This window comes from Cyprinodon tularosa, unplaced genomic scaffold (assembly GCF_016077235.1).
Source record: "Cyprinodon tularosa strain WSP-4 unplaced genomic scaffold, ASM1607723v1 ctg142, whole genome shotgun sequence".
Taxonomy (NCBI): domain Eukaryota; kingdom Metazoa; phylum Chordata; class Actinopteri; order Cyprinodontiformes; family Cyprinodontidae; genus Cyprinodon; species Cyprinodon tularosa.
In genome coordinates this window covers 1440606-1462239 of record NW_024038243.1, presented here as the reverse complement: position 1 = coordinate 1462239, position 21634 = coordinate 1440606, and the positions used below count along the sequence as shown (strand labels likewise).

At 38.7% G+C, this 21634-nt stretch overlaps 1 protein-coding gene across 1 annotated transcript in view; it reads right to left on the bottom strand.

The window, feature by feature from the left end:
• Positions 1 to 21634, bottom strand: part of cntln (centlein, centrosomal protein) — a 161975-nt gene that overhangs the window by 74406 nt on the left and 65935 nt on the right. The window contains exons 13-14 of the mRNA XM_038278586.1: positions 7137 to 7237; positions 1173 to 1270 (exon numbers count right to left, since the gene is read on the bottom strand). Of these exons, the coding sequence (XP_038134514.1) occupies positions 1173 to 1270; positions 7137 to 7237 (199 nt within the window). The remainder of the gene's footprint in view (positions 1 to 1172; positions 1271 to 7136; positions 7238 to 21634) is intronic.

Here is a 21634-nt window from a genome sequence, read left to right as displayed (position 1 = left end):
GCAGTTCAACTGTAATTATATCTTTTTTTGTTTTTTCTTTCCCTATCAATTTAAGAAAGTTTTTACTAATTCCCTACCAATGTTATTTCTTATCAATAACATAAAGCCTACCGTTGAACCCCAGTCGGCCTTGGCAGATGGCGGCTCCCACTGAGCCTGGTTCTGCTGGAGGTTCCTTCCTGTTAAAAGGGAGTTTTTCCTCTCCACTGTCGCTAAAAGCATGCTTAGTATGAGGGGTTGCATTCAAGTCAATGAGTCGATGCAATCAACTGGTTTTTGTTAGATAGAAAACTTTGAATCAATTTGACTGGATGATCTGGTGAACTGTTAAGTGCCTTAAAGTGAATTTGTGCTATTTAATTAAACTGAATTGAACTGAATTAGACTTAGACTAAGTGTAAGTGTAAGTCTATAACTTTTTGGGTAGGTAGACCCATAATGTGAATAATTATTGTTTTTGTTGCAGAACTAATAAATCTTTGAGGACCAACAGTTAGAAATTAGACCTAATAAATCACCCGCTTCCCTCTTATCGTCTGACACTCGGTCACTGAAATCATTGAAGCTTTAGATCGGGTGGGGGGGTATCTGAAGGTGCGGACATTTGACTGCCACAACCTTTCCCTGATCTGCCTTAAATAGACAGCAAGCAGCCACTCTTAGTCCTTTTGTCAGATCTTCAATGGGAACTGTTTAAGAGAACAGGGGCTGCCTGCCGGGTTTGTGCCTCCAGGCATTTTCTTCCCTTTTATTTGGTTCTCACAGTCTTCCTGCTGGTAAAGCCCAATAGCTCTCAAACAAAATTAGACAGCTATCAGCAGCTGTGGTGATTCACTGTCATGAAAACAGAACTGAAGCATCGTATGAACTCTTTAAAACAAATGCAACCTACTAACACCTCTACTATGAAATTCAAAACAAAATACTATTTTCTGGGGAACGTGTCTTTCTTTCCGGCTATTTGTAGAGTTCTTTGTTAATCTGGAAAGAAAACTCAGCACTTACAAGCTGACACCTGACTTTGAAATAACTACAAAGTGATAAAAGACCTTTAAATCTTCCTTGAAAGAGCAGAGCCAAATTTTCCAGCAGACATCTTGCGGGAGATGGCTCTGTCGGGTTTCTTTCATTGGTAATGACACAGAGCACTTAGAGATGGCACAGTGCCGTACCTTTTTAAAAGACTGTTTCAGTCGGCTCGAAGAAAGCGAAGGTTTGTTCGGAGTGCTGCTTTTGACCTGCTGCTCCTCTGCCATTTTGTGAAGCAGTTCTGCAAAGAGGAACAAAGCTTGTTATTGTGACACATCGTGTCAAATCCTGGCGAGGAAATCAATAGAAATGTAATAAAAGGGACACATTAAATCAATTAACATTAGTAAAGTCTAATTTCCCTCCTGAGATCTGAGTTCTGCCTGCTTTAGTCAATCACAGCGCTAATGCTGTTTTCAGATGTCCTTAAAAGTGTTCCCAGCTTCAACCCACCTCCTGTTTTAAAAGTCTTATCAACTACAGCGCCTTTAACTTTAGATCAACACCCAGGTGTTATTTGGTAGCCCATAAGGATTCAGAAAAGCAGTCTTCAAAAGCACACAGCAGATCTGACTATGTGCGAGGTTTTTCTCTGGGGATCTTAAACAAACCAGGAGAAGTGCTTGAATCCCAAGTGAGCACCTTGCCCCAGGCTGGGTTCCTTTGTACTCCTCTGTGTTTCCTCAGAGCACCTCTATTCTCTGCAGACACACAGAGCGCCTTATTCAGGAAACATCAATGATAGCGATAGCAAACATCTGATTTCAGATGGTAAAAGCAGAATGCATGCAAAAGTCTCTGCACTCGAGGGTTTAATGCACAAAAACACAACGTTCAAGAGTCTGCGTCACTATTTGAAATGCAGCATCTACCTGCCGAGGTGGGAGTAGCTCTGCTCACCTACATGCAAAGGCCAACGCAAAACAATCTGAAACTTTCGAACTTGCTTTATCTGTGTTTAAGGATTCATGACAAGACGACCGAAATAATTTGTACAATGAGCTGGAAACATTAAATATTCAGGACCTTGACTTTTCAGGTCAGTTGAATATATATACTTTTTTAAGGATAGAGGGGAAAAAAGGGCAGCTGTAGAAGGAGGAAGCAGAGAGAAAGATGGAAAGGCTGCCGCTGCCGCGCTCTGCGTTGACGCCTTGCCAAGGGAAGTTTGTTACACTGAATTAGCCGGGCCTTTTGTCTTCCTTACGTGTCACATTAAATCACACAGAGCACCAAATAGGACAGGAGGGCTGCTGTGTTCGTTGGGTACATAACCAGGCTGGGAGACAATTATCCGGCTCCTGTGCTAGTGGCATGGGAGTTGGCACCTTCAGCCCTACCTTGATAAGAAGACGTGGTGGCTCCCTAGTCACCTGCAGTTGAAGGAGGTTCTGGCACCAGTGCATACATTAACGTCCCTCCCGTGACTCCTCATAGGAAGCAGCTCAAAGGCCCCGTTCCTTTCATCTGCCCCCTTTCGTTAGTGTGATCTCAGTGAGCGCTCCAACCCCACATCCACCTGATTCGGTCACACAGGCTCCACTCCACAAAAAAGCTGTGGCCTCTTACTTTTTTGGGGGGAATAATGTTCATTTTATTGGGTCTCCTAATCTTTAGTTAAAACAAACTAATTCATTTTATCAAACTGTTATATAACAAACGAACGAGACGCCCTTTAAATCCTACTTTGGCTCTAAAGTTGCACTTGTACTGGTGTAGTCTGCCCAAACATCTTATTTAACCTGACAGGAGTTCACATAAATGTCCTTTCTGGACTCATAGGTGACTTAAAGCAGCCGCTTCCCCTGGTCTGGTGGCACCCTGAACCCTTATTGGATGAATGTTTTTATGAGCCTAAAGTGTTAGACCCTTTAGCCTGGTCTGAATGTGTTTTTATGGTAAATATCACATCATAAATAATCTTACTCAGCAGGTTATGCAAATCAGCAAAAGTGTTAAACTCAGACTCTGATTAGACATGAAACACCAGCAGCTTTGAGATGCTTTGGGCCCCTTGATTCTCTCTGTATAGCCTCTTTCCCACTGAAAAGATTGTGTTAATCCGTGTTTTTTTAAACATGGATCCATTCGATCTCAATCAGCATTTGGCTCCCATCCATTACCAAAAAACACTGGGTCTAACCCCTCGCTGGCAGACTGCGTGGCCTATGTACCCCCACTGCTGCATATGTAGGGTTAGATTTGATGATGTCACCAGTGCAACAGAAATCAAGAAAGTAAACAACGTAGAGCAACATGTAAGGAAACCAGGGCATATTTAGTGTACTTTATTGTTTTGCTCTTTTAACAAATGTAAACAGAGTTGTTTCGGTTTGTTGGATAAAAACGACTGCAGCGGTGTGTTCACATCTGTATGTTGAGTTAAATGGTGTTTAATTTTGTTACCGACTTTGAATGGGTTTTTTGGCCAATGGGAAACGGGTATACATTAGGAATGATATTAAAAATTGTAAAAAATAACTTACGGCCAAATGTCTGCTTTGATGGCTGATTAGGTGAGCTGAACAGCTAGGCTCTGAAACCAAGCCTGACCAACCAGTATGATTCAGTGGTGATATTGTACATGATGTGAATTTTAAGGTTTAGTTTAGTTTTTCTGCAACAATATGCTCCATCCCACTGAGTGACTGAGTCTTTTTTTTTTCATTTAGAAACTAATTTGGCTCTGAAGCGATCCAAAGTGGGAAACTACCCTTAGGAAAACAGGCTCAGATCCAGAAGTCCTTCTCATTTCTGGGTGCTCCCACATTGTGAGACCTCAGAAATGAGAAGGACTCCTGGGCAGGTTTGAAAAAGGTTTTCGGAAAACCTGAGCTAATGTTCAGTGGCGTTCTGTTTAAGCCTTTTCTAAGATTGTCATGATACGGACAACTGAGGCTAATCCCAGGAGACCAGTAGACACCTCCTTTCCACTAAGCAACCTGGACTGAACAGCTGTGATGTAGGGCTGGGCGGTATGCAGTTACAATCTTACCATGATGTTAGGAGATATCATCGTGATAACGATGACGATAAGTAAAAAAAAAACATTACTTCTTTTCAGTCTTTCGAAGGTAATGTATAGCTGTGGTTGTGAAGCACAACCATCATTGCTCCATAATTACAAATAATTCTTTTGAAGAACAAACGCTTCTAAAATCTGCTTCTTCAAACACCAGATGATTTATATCTCTAAACATCCCATAGAGGCTGCATTTATTCACAATTTTTAAATTTGTCAATTCCCCAATGGAAAAAAGAAAGGATAAGAAAAAAAGAGAAAAATAGAGAAAAAAAAATCCAGTTCTGACAATTCAATGAGTTTCTGGAGTTTTTATTCATCACTGATTCTACTTTAACGTTTAGACGTTAAAATCTTTTTCTATCATAACTAGAAACTGATCATGATAAACGATACGTTAAATGCCCCCCGCCTGCTCTGATGTTAGTGGTTTTTCATCACGATCCCACCTGGAAAAAGGACATGAGAAGCAAACGTCCACTGATTCTGTCCGGTTCACTAAGAACAGAAAGATCCAGACCTCACCGAGTTTCTCCTGTTAGCTTGGTTTTCTGCTGCTGAGAAAATCTATGTTTTAAAGGAGGTTTCTGATCAGAAGTCCTCCTTTTTCTCTCTCTACCCTTCAATGACCTTCACTTTAGTTATTGATTCTCACAATTCAAAGCCAAAAACCTCTTTATTTAATCTCCAGAGAGATGAGCAGAACTGAGATTCAATTTAACTGGTGAACAATTTAAATGTTCAAGTTTTTGTTTAACATCGACACTCCCCTATTTTAAATCTCAACTTGAAGCACATCTGTTAAAGACTGACTTTTCAATCTGAGGTCTATTGATATTGCCTGTGCCACTGTCTATTTTATTTGATTTTATCGTTGCTTCTTTTATTTTCTGTATTTTTGTACGGTGTCCTTGAGTGCCGAGAAAGGCGTCTTCAAATAAAATGTATTATTATTATTAATTAAAAGTCCATTCTTAATTTATTTTTATTAATTGGAGCATCTTTGTGTTTTCTGGTTTATTTTGATGTTTCCTCCAAATGAAGTCATTTAACATTAATATGATGTATCATAAAACTGACTAGATTATAAGTTCCCAGCATTTTTTCCTTACATCATGTAGATTTGAGTGCAATTATTTCACCGACAATGAATAAATCTTCAATCCAACAACTGTGATGAATCTTAATGATCTTTGTTGAATTTTTGATAAAAATCGAATCTATTTGAGCAACTTTTTGTCAGAAGAAGATGAAAACTGCCTGACTTCCTAACAAGACCATCGATAAGAGGGAATTAGTTAATTAGTTCTCTCTTTTATATCACCGTCAGACATTGTCCCTCGCTGTGGAGAAAATAAAAGCGTGTGAAACAGATCTGTTATTGAACTCATTAATTAAGACCACAGGTTGAAGTGGTCAGCAGTGACAGTGTCACTGAGCAGATTAAAAGGGAAATGCTTTTTAACAGCCAGAATAATGTATGAAGACAAGACAGACTCGCTTTGATCTTCTAATCAATGTGTGAGGAGTTGATCAAGTCTTAATTGACTTGTTGTGTTGATTCCACAGGGGGTAGTGTTATTAATTCTCCTGATTAATACACATTTCCCAAAGGAGAACGAAGAGCGGAGAGAGGTGACACTTTGACACGTTAATCCTTCCTCTCTGCAGTTATTCTGTTAATGATTCAAAATACATTAACTGTGTAGTAGAGTAATTCAAAGCAGCATCAGGAAGCTGTTTCCTATGACGGAGTATCAGGGCCAGGCTAGAGAGGTTTTTTTTCTTCTATTTCGAGAATAAAGTCATAACATTAAGAGAATAAAGCCGTAAAATTCAGAGAATTAAGTTGCAACGAAAATAGTCACAAAATTACAAGAATAAAGTTGTAACATTCCGAGAACAAAGTCGTAACATTACGAGAATAAAGTCGTAACATTATGAGAATAAAGTCGTAAAATTATCAGAATATAGTCGTAACATTACAAGAATAAACTCGTAACATTACGAGAATAAAGTCGTAACATTACGAGAATAAAGTCGTAACATTACGAGAATAAAGTCGTAAAATTGGGAGAATAAAGTCGTAACATTACAGGAATAAAGTCGTTAAATTATGAGAAATAAAGTAATAAAATACAAGAATAAAGTAGTAACATTACGAAAATAAAGTCGTAAAATTACCTGAATAAAGTCGTAAAATTGCGAGAATAAAGTCGTAACATTACGAGAATAAAGTCGTAAAATTACGAGAATAAAGTCGTAAAATTGGGAGAATAAAGTCGTAACATTACAGGAATAAAGTCGTTAAATTATGAGAAATAAAGTAATAAAATACAAGAATAAAGTCGTAACCTTACGAAAATAAAGTTGTAAAATTACCTGAATAAAGTTGTAAAATTGCGAGAATAAAGTCGTAACATCACGAGAATAAAGTCGTTACATTACGAGAATAAAGTTGTTAAATTATGAGAAATAAAGTAATAAAATTACAAGAATAAAGTCGTAACATTACGAAAATAAAGTTGTAAAATTACCTGAATAAAGTCGTAAAATTATGAGAATAAAGTTGTAATATTACGAGAAAAAAAGTCACAACGAGAATAGTTGAAAAAAAAGTACGAGAAATAAGTTATATTTTATGAGAACTCTTACAAGAGGAACTTTCTTCCCTAAAATGAGGAATGTCGAGCATCATGTGAATTTATACGTTGGCTCTAGTTTTTAGCTCCAGCTTCAAATTGGGCAGGATGTCAAAGTCGACTCAGGTTAATGATTGGTGGATCTGGTTGGCCATCATATGCTGGTCGGAGCTTGAAGCTTTCTTGCTGAAACAGGTTGTTGTACGATGACTTCATTCTCGTAATGTTACGACTTTAATCTCGTAATATTATGACTTTATTCTCGTAATATTACGACTTTATTCTCGTCATGTTATGACTTTATTCTCGAAATAGAAGAAAAAAAAAATCTAGCCTGGCCCTAATACTCCATCGTAGCTTCCAGATTAGGATGAAATGAAAAAATAAGAAACAAGAGCCACTCAGAAAAACAACCAAAACAAACAGAGGTAAAGAGGTTTCACCTTGATGATCGTTAGCGAGACACATGTGGAGCTCCTTCACCGTAGTTCGATCCATAGCAGACTGAACCCGCAGCATGTCCAGTTCCTCCTCAAGGCTGACTCTGCAGAAGATGATCAAATGGGATATTTTCTTCATTTCAAAAACCATTTTACTTTGATTCTAGATGAAGGGCGTTTTTAATAACTGATGGGATGTTTAGATCATATGTGTCAGGCTCAGGTCCTCGATGGCCCATGTACTACTACTGTTAGATGTGTTTCTGGTTTAACACAACTTCATTAAATAATTAGGTCATTAGCACAACTCTGGAGAACTTGACTGCAAACTGTGGAGGTAATTAAGCTCTTTGATTCAGGTGTGTTTGACCAGAGTTTATTCTAAAAGTTGAATTCCACAGTCAGAGATGGAAAATATTTCAAGTGAAATGCTTCATTCTAAGAAAAGGTTAAGGATGACAAAACTGTTTTGTGTTAGAGCAAAAGGCAGTGATGTTTGTGGTTTTTAAAGAGACGTCAACCTTGGGTGTTCCCATATCTAGGGCTGAAACAAGTAATCAGATTAATTGTGATTAATCGATTATTAAAATAATCGTCAACTAATTTAGTAATCAATTAATGGTTAACTGCAGTATAGAGACTCTAATACATACCTTTAGCTTACAGAGTGACCCACTTAGAGCAGTAATGACAAAAAACTGTATAACTATTTATCAATATTTTGCATTTAAGATAAAAAAAAAAATAAATAAAAAAAAAAAAAAAGCTTTTTCGTCCTTAAATATGCTCTATCCAGAACTCCACAAGTGGAAAAGTTTTAGTTTGACCTGGTTTAATTCTGTCAAAAATCTTTAAGGAAACTTTCTATCCGATTATTAATCAAAAAAATAATCAAGAGATTAATCGATAAGCAAAATAATCATTAGTTGCAGCCCTACCCATATCCAAATGATTTTTATCCGATGTCGCAACATATTCAAAAAGTGTAGAACAGCAAAATTAATACATTAAACTGAAACTCCCATCTTTAAATATATAACTAAACAAAAACAACAAGCATTCAAAATACATTTTTAGTAAGACACAAAAAGTATATTGTTAACAAATATGAAAAGACCCAAAGCAACTCATCATCATTTAGACCCATATATAAGGATAAAAAAAAAAATGGAATGTTATTGATAAATACACTCAGTATTTATACGTTATCCACATATCACAGGCTGCCATGCTATGGACAGTCAAAGTTTGGTTCAGAAGGCAGAAGGAAATAATAAGAATATTATATCTATTGGGATGTTGCTACAAATAATTTATATATCAGTTCATTAGAGAACACTGGAGGAAAACCAGCAAAAACATGAATGAATATGAAGCATTAAAGATTCTATCCCAGTGAAACCAAAGCAACGACACAACCAAATTCATTTAAATATGTGGATAAAACAAAACATCCCATCCTAAGTGGAGACTAATGTGGACACAGATTCCACTATGGCATTCACATGTTAGCACTAAACTAAAATCACACTATTCAAATAGTAAAAGTGTAAACATGGAAGTACTATAGTAACTAGGGCTGCAATTAAAGAATATTTTGCAATTCGGTTAATCCATCAATAATTTCTGAAATTAATCAGTTAATAATCAGATAGCAAAAGGTTCCTTAAAGAAGACTTTGTGAAATTAAACCAGGTGAAACTGAAACTTTTTCTTACAATTACCTTCAAAACTTTCAAGTGGGTTGTTATGTCAGCTAAAGACATGTTTTACAGTATCTATACTCCAGTTAACGAATTATCGATTCCTTAATTAGTTGACTATTATTTCAAAAATTGTTTAATCACGATTATTTGTTTCAGCCCTACTGGTACAGATCATTGGGGTTCCTCTTTGCTCCATTAAAGACATTTCATCCCCGCGCTGCGTGTCCCGAGCCCGTAACATCATCAAACTTCTGCCCTCTGGAAAGAGGTTTAGCAGCATTTGATGAAGTTCCAGCAGATTCCAAAACACATTCTTTGCACTGTCATCAGACAGCTGAAGTTTGAATAAAACGTTGAAAAATAAATTAAAAAGCTCTGAATGTTGGAAAAACTATAAATCAGTCTCATTCCTATGTTTACGTTCGATCACCATGTTCACATTTTATCACTGCTACACTTTAAGAAATGAAAATGTCTTGAGATGTACTGAATTAAATTTTGTTTTGTATACACCCTGTGTATACAAAATGACAATAAAGGTTGTCCAAGTCTAAAGTCTAATAGGAACCACTCATAACTGAGAAACTCCATTGAGCTTGCATAATCCGTGTATCATTCGTTCTTTCTATTTTCAATTGTCAATCAAAAAACAAAAAATAAAAAATTGACTGGTTATTTTGTTTTTTGTTTTTTATGGTTAAACCAAAAACGAAAAAATGATTTGTTTTTCATATATCAATTCTAAGCTCAGATCAAGAATACGAAATGGAAAAACGGACAGCAACGCAGAATTTGATTTTAATATTTAATCGGTACAGTTTACGTGACCCGGAAATAGCTCTTTGCGCGGCAGTGGGGTGATGAAGTGGCTACCATGGCGACGCTAGAACGCTGTTTGTTGTTGCTAGTTAAAAGTACAGTGCACAGAAAAGTTTCAAGAAAAAAGTTATACCTGGAAAATCCTGCTGATTTTCTCCATTGTCATGTCCTCCTCAAGAGTCACACGCTTGGATCCTCGAGCGTAACTGTCCATGGCTGATAGGTCCGACTGCCTTATCTGGTGCAGCTTGATCGAACGTGGTGGGGGTAAGCCAATTGTTTTTTTTAGCTAAAGCTCCACCAAACTTCCGGGTCACGTAAACTGTACCGATTAAAGGAATAGTACACCCAAAACATGATTAGCCTTCATTTTCTACTCACCCCCATGCTGAACAACACTCTGGAGTACTTTTTTGATATCTCAAATGCATCTGGAGATCTGGGAGGCTTCTTGCTGTCTGCTGACATTCAAATAATGGAGGTCTATGGCGCCCGAGACAGAAAGGTCCATAAAAGTCCATAAAAACGTGTCAATATTCCTCCATACTGCTCGTCCAATGTATTCCAAGTGTCCTGAGTGGGTAGCGTCCATAATTTACTCGAAACGAAGTCATTTAGAATGTTTTTAGAGCATAAACAGTAGTGTATAGGATTTCCTAATAGCGCCCCCATGCGCGCTCACGGCGCTACGGAAGCCGGCAGACCAAACCAGCGCATTCAGCTCGGCAAAGAACTCATGCTCTTCCTCAACACTGAAGTCCTCAGACATTTTTCTTTCGTTGTTTCTTTCTTTGCACAGGTAAACAGCACATTTCTTCTTCTACGCTTGCATTATCGGCAGAGCAGACGCTGAATGCGCACTTCCTTCCGGTTTGGTCTGCCGGCTTCCGTAGAATCGTGAGCGCGCATGGGGGCGCTATTAGGAAATCCTATACACTACTGTTTAGGCTCTAAAACGTTCTAAATGACTTCGTTTCGAGTAAATTCTGGATGCTACCCACTCAGGACACTTGGATTACATTGGACGAGCAGTATGGAGGAATATTGACACGTTTTTGTGGACTTTTGTGGACCTTTCTGTCTCGGGCACAATAGACCTCCATTATTTGAATGTCAGCAGACAGCAAGAAGCCTCCCAGATCTCCAGATGCATTTGAGATATCAAAAAAGTACTCCAGAGTTTTGTTCAGCATGGGGGTGAGTAGAAAATGAAGGCTAATCATGTTTTGGGTGTACTATTCCTTTAAATATTAAAATCAAATTCTGCGTTGCTGTCCGTTTTTCCATTTCGTATTCTTGATCTGAGCTTAGAATTGATTATGAAAAACAATCCGTGTATCATTCGTTCTTTCTATTTTCAATTGTCAATCAAAAAACAAAAAATAAAAAATTGACTGGTTATTTTGTTTTTTGTTTTTTATGGTTAAACCAAAAACGAAAAAAGGATTTGTTTTTCATATATCAATTCTAAGCTCAGATCAAGAATACGAAATGGAAAAACGCAGAATTTGATTTTAATATTTAATCGGTACAGTTTACGTGACCCGGAAATAGCTCTTTGCGAGGCAGTGGGGTGATGAAGTGGCTACCATGGCGACGCTAGAACGCTGTTTGTTGTTGCTAGTTAAAAGTACAGTGCACAGAAAAGTTTCAAGAAAAAAGTTATACCTGGAAAATCCTGCTGATTTTCTCCGTTGTCATGTCCTCCTCCTTAAGAGTCACACGCTTGGATCCTCGACCGTAACTGTCCATGGCTGATAGGTCCGACTGCCTTATCTGGTGCAGCTTGATCGAACGTGGTGGGGGTAAGCATAGATATCCATAATAAAGCCTTTATTATGGATATCTATGGGGGTAAGCCAATTGTTTTTTTTAGCTAAAGCTCCACCAAACTTCCGGGTCACGTAAACTGTACCGATTAAATATTAAAATCAAACTCTGCGTTGCTGTCCGTTTTTCCATTTCGTATTCTAGATCTGAGCTTAGAATTGATATATGAAAAACAATCCGTGTATCATTCGTTCTTTCTATTTTCAATTGCCAATCAAAAAACAAAAAATAAAAAATTGACTGGTTATTTTGTTTTTTGTTTTTTATCGTTAAACCAAAAACGAAAAAAGGATTGGTTTTTCATATTTCAATTCTAAGCTCAGATCAAGAATACGAAATGGAAAAACGGACAGCAACGCAGAATTTGATTTTAATATTTAATCGGTACAGTTTACATGACCCGGAAGTTTGGTGGAGCGTTAGCTAAAAAAACAATTGGCTTACTCCCACCACGTTCGATCAAACTGCACCAGATAAGGCAGTCGGACCTATCAGCCATGGACAGTTACGTTTTATTTCGAGGATCCAAGCGTGTGACTCTTGAGGAGGACATGACAACGGAGAAAATTTGCAGGATTTTCCAGGTATAACTTTTTTCTTGAAACTTTTCTGTGCACTGTACTTTTAACTAGCAACAACAAACAGCTTCTCGATCAACATAGTGTATGGTTCTAGCGTCGCCATGGTAGCCACTTCATTACCCCAACTGCTGCGCAAAGAGCTATTTCCGGGTCACGTAAACTGTACCGATTAAATATTAAAAACAAATTCTGCGTTGCTGTCCGTTTTTCCATTTCGTATTCTTGATCTGAGCTTAGAATTGATATATGAAAAACCAATCCTTTTTTCGTTTTTGGTTTAACGATAAAAAACAAAAAACAAAATAACCAGTCAATTTTTTATTTTTTGTTTTTTGATTGGCAATTGAAAATAGAACGAATGATACACGGATTGTTTTTCATATTTCAATTCTAAGCTCAGATCAAGAATACGAAATGGAAAAACGGACAGCAACGCAGAATTTGATTTTAATATTTAATCGGTACAGTTTACATGACCCGGAAGTTTGGTGGAGCGTTAGCTAAAAAAACAATTGGCTTACTCCCACCACGTTCGATCAAACTGCACCAGATAAGGCAGTCGGACCTATCAGCCATGGACAGTTACGTTTTATTTCGAGGATCCAAGCGTGTGACTCTTGAGGAGGACATGACAACGGAGAAAATTTGCAGGATTTTCCAGGTATAACTTTTTTCTTGAAACTTTTCTGTGCACTGTACTTTTAACTAGCAACAACAAACAGCTTCTCGATCAACATAGTGTGTGGTTCTAGCGTCGCCATGGTAGCCACTTCATTACCCCAACTGCTGCGCAAAGAGCTATTTCCGGGTCACGTAAACTGTACTGATTAAATATTAAAAACAAATTCTGCGTTGCTGTCCGTTTTTCCATTTCGTATTCTTGATCTGAGCTTAGAGTTGATATATGAAAAACAAATCCTTTTTTCGTTTTTGGTTTAACCATAAAAAACAAATAACAAAATAACCAGTCAATTTTTTATTTTTTGTTTTTTGATTGGCAATTGAAAATAGAAAGAACGAATGATACACGGATTAAAAACAAATCCTTTTTTCGTTTTTGGTTTAACCATAAAAAACAAAAAACAAAATAACCAGTCAATTTTTTATTTTTTGTTTTTTGATTGACAATTGAAAATAGAAAGAACGAATGATACACGGATTAAAAACAAATCCTTTTTTCGTTTTTGGTTTAACCATAAAAAACAAAAAACAAAATAACCAGTCAATTTTTTATTTTTTGTTTTTTGATTGACAATTGAAAATAGAAAGAACGAATGATACACGGATTTTGCATTTATAAAGTGTTTCAATCTTTTCATTAGATCCCAGGAAAACATAATACCCAAGTCTTTACATTATTAGTTGGTGTTTTTAAAACCAGAATGTTGAGAAAGATCCCTGCTTTTGTCATAAAAGTGCACTGAGAATTATTGGAGATAAGATAGATATAAGAATAACACTATTAACTCTGGAAACATGGTTCATAATACTAAAAAACAAAAGGTAAAGAAAGAAATGAAACTGACCAGATGGGTAGTTGAGGATACCCAGTAATATACAACATGGGATTTAATCAATGGGTTGATAAGGGGGTCAGAGCATGGTGTATCCTTCAAAAAAGCTGGAGAACTGGAGAGCTTCCAAAAATAAAAGACAAATATACTTTGGAAAAACAGGAATTTTATAGATACTTATAGATGAGGGATTATTATGGTGCAGAAATCAAGGGGAACCCGTCCTTTAAAGTGAATGGAGTGATTCAAACTGATCAATTCATTTAGTGGAATAAAAACAAAAATTATATCTATTATAAATTAATGATAGGTAGAAACTTAACTGATTTTGTAAAAGGAAAATGGGAATCAGAGCTTCATGTGACAATAACGAATCAATACTGGAAGGTAATGTGGAGGACGTGGATATGGAAAGAGTTTGCCGGGAAACACCTGATCAGATCTTTTTTTTTATTGCGCCTTAAGTCAGGAATAGATAGAAAACGCGGAACCGTGGATGCAGAAGACTAATATATATTGGAATTGTTCAATACTTAAAGACTTTTGGAAAAATGTTCTTGGAGCAGTAATGATGATACTGGGATATTATTTCCCCATGAGCAGCATGTTAATACACCTTTATGACTTTAACAGAATAAAGGTAAAGGTAAGAGTAAAGGACAGGTACTTGATCAAGATAATATTAATAGCTGGCAAGAAAGCTATTAAGAGGAAACTAGAAAAATGGATCCCCCTGTCATGAACAATGGAGAGAGCTAATAAAAGAAATCTACACAGTGGAAAAACTGACATCGATTTAGACGACAACAAACACAAATGGAAGAAAAGTGGGTGAAATGGAAATTATTTAAAATCAAAGACAGCGATCAAAAATAGGAGAAGACAAATAACAGGACTGGACCAAAGGCTTGTTAGAAGAATAGCTTGCAAGAAATAGGGGCTTTATTATTTTGTATTCTTTTTAGGGTTGTCAGGATACTAAACTTTTCAACTCGATACCGATACTAAGGCAAATATTCGATACTCGATACCATTTTCGATACCACAAGGATAAAAACAAAGACTCCAAAATTCTACAGAAATATTTTCATTAATAAATAAAATACAATAAATAAACACAATAAAGGTTGTATGCTTTGCACAATATTAAGCAAGCTTGATAAAAAAAAACTTATAAAATTAAAATTAAGTTTTCCTTCCTTGGCTATGCTTTGCACACATAACAATGACACTAGCCAAACCAGTTAAGAAACAAAAATAATTCTCAGCAGCTGCACCTGTTACAAAAGAAAAGTCTGAAATTGAAAAGTGCACAGAATTATTCAATCACACAGTGTTCAGAAAGTACATTGTCCTCTATTCTGCACTTTAGATGAATGACTGCTTAGGTGCCACTGGTGGTAGCACTGTATCGATACTTTTAAAAACAAGTATTGTATCCGGATACAACGTTTCAGTATCGATACTTTTTTGAGTTTCGATACTTTTGACAACCCTAATTCTTTTTGAACTGTTTATATCTGCTTTGTATGTAAACAGACACTGAAAATGGTAATAAATAGTTAAATAATAATAAAAAAAAAGTACAGAGTTTTCACACCTTGATGAAAACACATACTGATCAACAACATTTATTTTTAAACTTGAACAACAGATATAGATGCACTTTGGTTGTGTCCTATAATGTCTTTAAACTCTAAGAAAAAAAAAGAGTGTGTGTTAATATTTAAATGTTGCTCAGTTGGTCACATTTTCATCTTTTTTTCTTCGTCGGTAGCAGAGCGTACAGAGCGATGCTGTGCCTGCTACAGGGCGTGCATATCTCAGCATAACAACGAGCAGAGAGAGCGTGAATGAGGCAGATGCTGCGGTTGACCATGCTCTGCTCTGGGGTTCACCCCCAGATTCCACATCCACTGTCACCGGCCCGCTGCGCTCATGTACGCCATAAGGAGCAATTGCCCAGTCATGTTTATTAGCAAGAACTGTTCCACATCAAACGCTACTACTCAGGATGTCACCATCCACTTACGTCTTCTCCATCCTTCACCGTCAAACGTAGCCAAGCTATCTTTTGCTCTAATCCGTTTGAAGTCGACCAGGTCAAGATCCACAACTGCTATCACACCATGCAGGAAAAAGAACCTCGAGAAGATCTGGTTTGTCAAATTAAAATATGATAACGACAAATCAGTAACTATTAATTTGAGCATAATTCTTATATTCTCAAAAAAGGAAAGCAGTTTCTTTGGATGCACAATATTGATACAAGGATGCAGATTTTTAATTTCAATGAAAATATTTAATTTATGCTGAATGGCTCAAAGTTTCAATCATCATTGTAAAGGGCCTTAAAGTTGTAGGGAAATCATATTTAAATGTCAAATCATTCTGGCTTAAACATTTATATTAATGTACTCTTTATTTGACGATATTGTCTTAAAATTTAGAACATTTCTATTTAAAAAAATATCTGTGTTGGTTTTTTTTTCTGTCATTGTCATATGCAGGCCAGTTAGTTATATTTTGGCTTCTACACCTAAATTCGGTCAATCATATATCAACGGTCATCTGTCAATCACATTTTTCAGTGATAGCATCTTGATTCATGTATTGCAGCTAATATAAGCAACGGTTCAAATGAGAATCATGTCCTTTCCCATTGAGTTCCGTCCCAGTGTTCACGGGGATGGATGTCTGTGTCTTCATCAGGCGTAGAGCTAAGAGAACTTGCAGCGTTGCGAGGAAAGGGCTCAAACATGTACGGCAGTAAGCCTTCTATACCAAACCAAGCTTCTGCCGCCCTGGCGTCCTCTTCCACAACAACTTCGTCCCCGCTTTCCTCCTCTAAATAAAAAATATATGACGGAGGAGACTCATCCACGACCTCCTCTTGCATGTTTCCGCTGTCCATAGCGTTCCTTGACAGTGTCGTTTCTAAGTCACTCTCAAACTTGCATGCGAACCTTCCGCAACAATAATCCCGCCCCCTTGATAAACGACCAATCATATTCAATTATTCACTCATGTAAAGTCGTGCACCACTCAGGAGAATTCTGAAATGAAACAGTTGGAACAGCCGTTTCCCTACGACTTTAAGATAATCTGCTGAGAAGCGCTTTATTAATAAAAATGAACTGAATTGACTGAAAAGGAGGGAGAGGATGATGGGAAAAGGAGGACAGCAATGGCTGCAGATTACAGATTATAAAACAGTATTATTTCTTATGGTTGTAGTTAGGAGTACTCAAGTGGTCAGACAATCAAACTTTCCAAACCTGCAATCATGTTTATTTTAATAAAAAGTAACACGCTGCTGACCAGAAAACACTTCATGGTCTTCACCAAAATCTCAATAAATTGTCCTTTTGATTTCACAGCTGTTGTGTCTACCACTAGGTGGTGTACGAGTAGAGAATAAAAAAAGAGGAGTAGAAGAAGTGATATAGAAGAAGAGAAGATCTGATGTTACTGTTTGCTGAACGAGTTCTTAAATAAAGCTGTTAAGAGTTCTTTGCCTACCTCGTCCTGGATACTACACATAACAATTGGCGACGATGACGTCTGTACCCATGCCTGCGCCGTTCCTACCCTGCAGTGGAGAACCTACGGTCCCGTTTTCCATGTGGCGGAAAATGTTTGAGAACTACTTAACGGCTATTCATGCTACTGGCAATTCCTGGTCCGATGCTAGACGTCGTGCTCTACTAATTCATGCACTTGGCTTTGAAGGACAACGTTTATTTTACACCTTGCCTAATGCCGGCACTTCATATAATGACGCTATGACGGCGTTGGAACTACAGTTTACACCGAAGGTGAACGTTGTCGTGGCGAGACACCAATTCCGACAGAGAATGCAGAGGGCGGATGAGACTGTGCCTCAATACGTGGCTGCTTTACGTGAGTTGGCTATCCCATGTGCTTATGGAACCATGGAGGACGAGATGCTGCGGGATCAGCTGATTGAGAAGGCGTATGCACCGGAGGTGAGAAAGAGGCTTTTACTGGAAGGCTCTTTAACGCTGGACAGCGCTGTCACGCTGGCATGTCAAGTGGAACACACTCTTCAGTCGTCCAAACTCCTCAGTGGAGCTACAGCTGTTCACACCGTTGCCCAGCGCGGACCTACTCAACGCAAGGAAAAAAACCGCCAAGCTGCTTCTAAAAATAACCACACGCGCCCCGCGCGGCAAACAGCGTGCACCTGTTATCGCTGTGGATCTACAAATCACCTGGCGAATGCAAGAAACTGTCCTGCAGCCGCGGCAAAATGCAACAGCTGTGGTAAGACTGGACACTTTTCTAAAGTTTGCCGCTCAGCTAAACAAGTTGGGGACGTAATTCCTGAAGTGGTTGTGCTCATGTTAACTGCAAATGAAGTTAACACTACTGATAGACTGTTTTGCAATGTGAACATTAAAGCTGCGTCGGGCGAGTCAGCTGATTGTGAATTACTGATTGATACGGGATCCTCAGTTTCTATCATACCAGAGACTCTGTACAACAGACATTTTTTTGAGTGTACTCTCACTGCACCTCAGGTGAAATTAGTTACTTACTTGAAAGAGGATATTCCTGTAATAGGATGTTTGGAAGCAACAGTTACCCTTCATGACAACGCTGCTCCTGCTTCTTTGTATGTAGTTAAAGGCGGATCTGCATTACTCGGAATGGATCTGATAAAAGCACTAAAATGGACATTTAGCTCCGATTCAATCCATGCTCCAACCCCTGAACATGCTTCTTCTGCTGCACCTGTGTTACTGACAAAAACGAACTCTGCTTCTATTGGCTGTGTTGCCGGGTTTGTGCACAAAGTTAAAGTACGTGAGGATGCAGTTCCAGTTCGGCAAAAACTTCGCCGCCTTCCATTTGCAGTACGAGACGCAGTGTCGGAGGAACTAGATTTGCTGTTAAAGGAGGGAATTATCGAACGCATTGATGCTTCCCCCTGGATTTCACCTATTGTGGTCACAACGAGGAAAGAGGGCAGACCAAGATTGTGCGTTGACTTAAGGGAACCTAATAAAGCTATAGTTGCTGACAGTCACCCTTTGCCCCACATGGATGAGCTTTTAAGTGAGCTCAGGGGTGCCAGTTTTTTCTCCACCATAGACCTGGCATCTGCATACCATCAGCTCCTGCTACATGAGAACAGTAGGGATCTCACAGCTTTTATTACGCACAAGGGGCTTTTCCGTTACTGTCGTGTTCCCTACGGTTTGGCCTCTGCTCCATCTGCATTCCAAAAAATGATGGAAACTGTGCTTAAAGGACTGCCTGGTGTGCACAATTACTTGGATGATGTAATTGTTTCAGGATCTTCCTTACAAGAACATGACAAACGACTGCATGCTGTGCTCCAGCGTCTTTTGGAGGCAGGCCTAACACTTAACATGCAAAAATGTGCATTTAGACAGTCCAGCCTCAAGTTTCTTGGTCACATCATTTCCAAAGATGGCATCCTTCCTGATCCAGCTCATAGTGCAGCTGTACGTGATGCACCACCACCACATGACCTACAGTCTCTGCGCTCCTTCCTTGGTTTGATCTCCTGGTACAGCAAGTTTCTCCCTAATTTTGCCACATTAGTGGAACCAATGCGGGCTGTGCTAAGAGAAACTGCTGACTCTGGTTTCGTATGGACTGAAAGGGCTGATCATGGCTTTAGGGACTTAAAGGATCTTTTACTGAACAGTCCGGTTCTGGCTCTTTTTGACCCATCCCTCCCAACCATTGTCACCACAGACGCTTCAGATTATGGCCTGGGTGGTGTGTTGACCCAAATACACCCAGATGATGTTGAACGAACTGTAGCATTTGCATCTCGTACGCTGACCTCTGCAGAACGGAAATACTCCACAGTTGAAAAGGAGGCTCTTGCTTGTGTGTGGGCCGTGGAAAAGTGGAGGTCTTATCTCTGGGGCCGACGTTTCACGCTAAGGACTGATCATCAAGCACTGACGACACTACTTGCTACTAAAGGCATTGGGCGTGCTGGGATGAGGGTCGCACGCTGGTCTGCGCGTTTGCTGTGCTTCACCTATGATATGGAGTACAGGCCTGGATCACAAAATCAGGCTGCAGACTGTTTGTCACGGCTACCACTTCCTATGGACTCCACCCTTATTGATGAACCTGACATGGTTGCAGCCGTGGTGTCAGCTCTGTCTGTTGCTGAGTTCACTTCTGCTTCCTCTCAATGCCCTGAACTCACACTTCTCCGTGGACAGATAGAGAAAGGCTGGCCAAAATGTAAGAAGGATGTGGACCCTGTCTTAATGCCATACTTCCACATCAGGAATGAGCTTTCTGCATCTCAGGATCTGGTCATGAGAGGTGAACATCGATACATTGTTCCTGTTTCTTTACGTGCTACTGTCATTCACCTGGCACATGAAACACATCAAGGCGTTGTACGCACAAAACAAAGACTTCGTGATCTCTACTGGTGGCCCCAGATGGACAAGATGGTTCAGTCAGTTATTTCTACATGTACGACGTGCCAAATGAACGACAAATCTGCTCAGACTGCTCCTGCTCCTCTACAACCTATTGAACTGCCGAACAGACCATGGGAGAAAGTTGCTCTGGACATTGTGGGTCCCTTCGAAACTGCTGCTTCTTCATGTAGATTCGCTATAACATTAGTGGACTATTACAGTAAATGGCCAGAAGTAGCATTTGCTCATGCTGTAACGACTGATGTTGTTATCACATTCCTGCGCTCTATTTTCAGCAGAGAGGGGAACCCTGATTACATAGTCACTGATAATGGGCCACAGTTTCTTTCCAGCTCTTTTGCAGATTTTCTCAAAGAGAGGGGAATATCTCATCTTCGTACAAGTGTGTACCATCCACAGTGCAATGGTGCTGTTGAAAGATGGAACAGAGTTCTTAAGGAGACAATACTAACCGCGGAACACATGCAGAAAGACTGGAAAACCACAGTGACTGATTTCTTACAGAACTACAGAGCAACACCACATAACACAACTGGAGTATCTCCATCAGAACTACTGCACAACAGGAGGATGAAAACAAAAGTGACTGTCTTTCCAGATTCAGAAAAAAGCAGGATTGGCACTACAGTACGAGAAACAGTTAAACAGAAACAAGAAAAGTCTAAACAATACACTGACAAGCGCCGTGGAGCCAAGACACCAACATTCAAACCTGGAGATATGGTGAGGGTAAAAAGACCCCATCATGTTCGCAAAGGCTCATCTAGATTTACTCCACCGCTGTGTGTTGAAAAGCAGATTGGAGAAAGTACGTATGTACTCAGTGACAATAAAAGGTGGAATGCTGCCAGACTTTCACGATACTCTGCAGGTATTCCATGTAAAACAACAGAACCAGAGGAAAGTGACCTATTGGTTCAAAGGAAAAGTGTTAATACTGCTGCTCAACCAGTGTGGCTCAAGGACTTTCAAACAGGCTAAAAAAAAGTAAATGGATACATAAATGAGTGTGTTACATGTTTTGGGTACAGGTGGACTAATTCTCATGGTACAAAATGTTCAAATACTTGGATTTTATTTTTTAATGGTTACATTGGTAATTCTGTTTCTTAGTAACTCCAAATGTTAAAGTACAGGGTTGCTGAATATATTTGATTGGTTTTGTTGCTTAGTTAAGTAACCACCTACTTTGATTTCAGCTAAAGTTATACCAATTACATAAAAACTGTTAAATGAGGTTAATGTTTAGTGTTATACTACACGGGTACATGCAAGCTTTTCAAGTAAGGGGGGAATGTTGTGTCTACCACTAGGTGGTGTACGAGTAGAGAATAAAAAAAAAGGAGTAGAAGAAGTGATATAGAAGAAGAGAAGATCTGATGTTACTGTTTGCTGAACGAGTTCTTAAATAAAGCTGTTAAGAGTTCTTTGCCTACCTCGTCCTGGATACTACACATAACAACAGCCTGTACCTCTGGAAACTTCTTGACACATTTTTTACACCGGCTTTCCAATGCAAATTAAATAAAAAGGCACGCTGAGAAAATCATCTAATTAAAATGCTTTTTAACTCATCTGGAAATC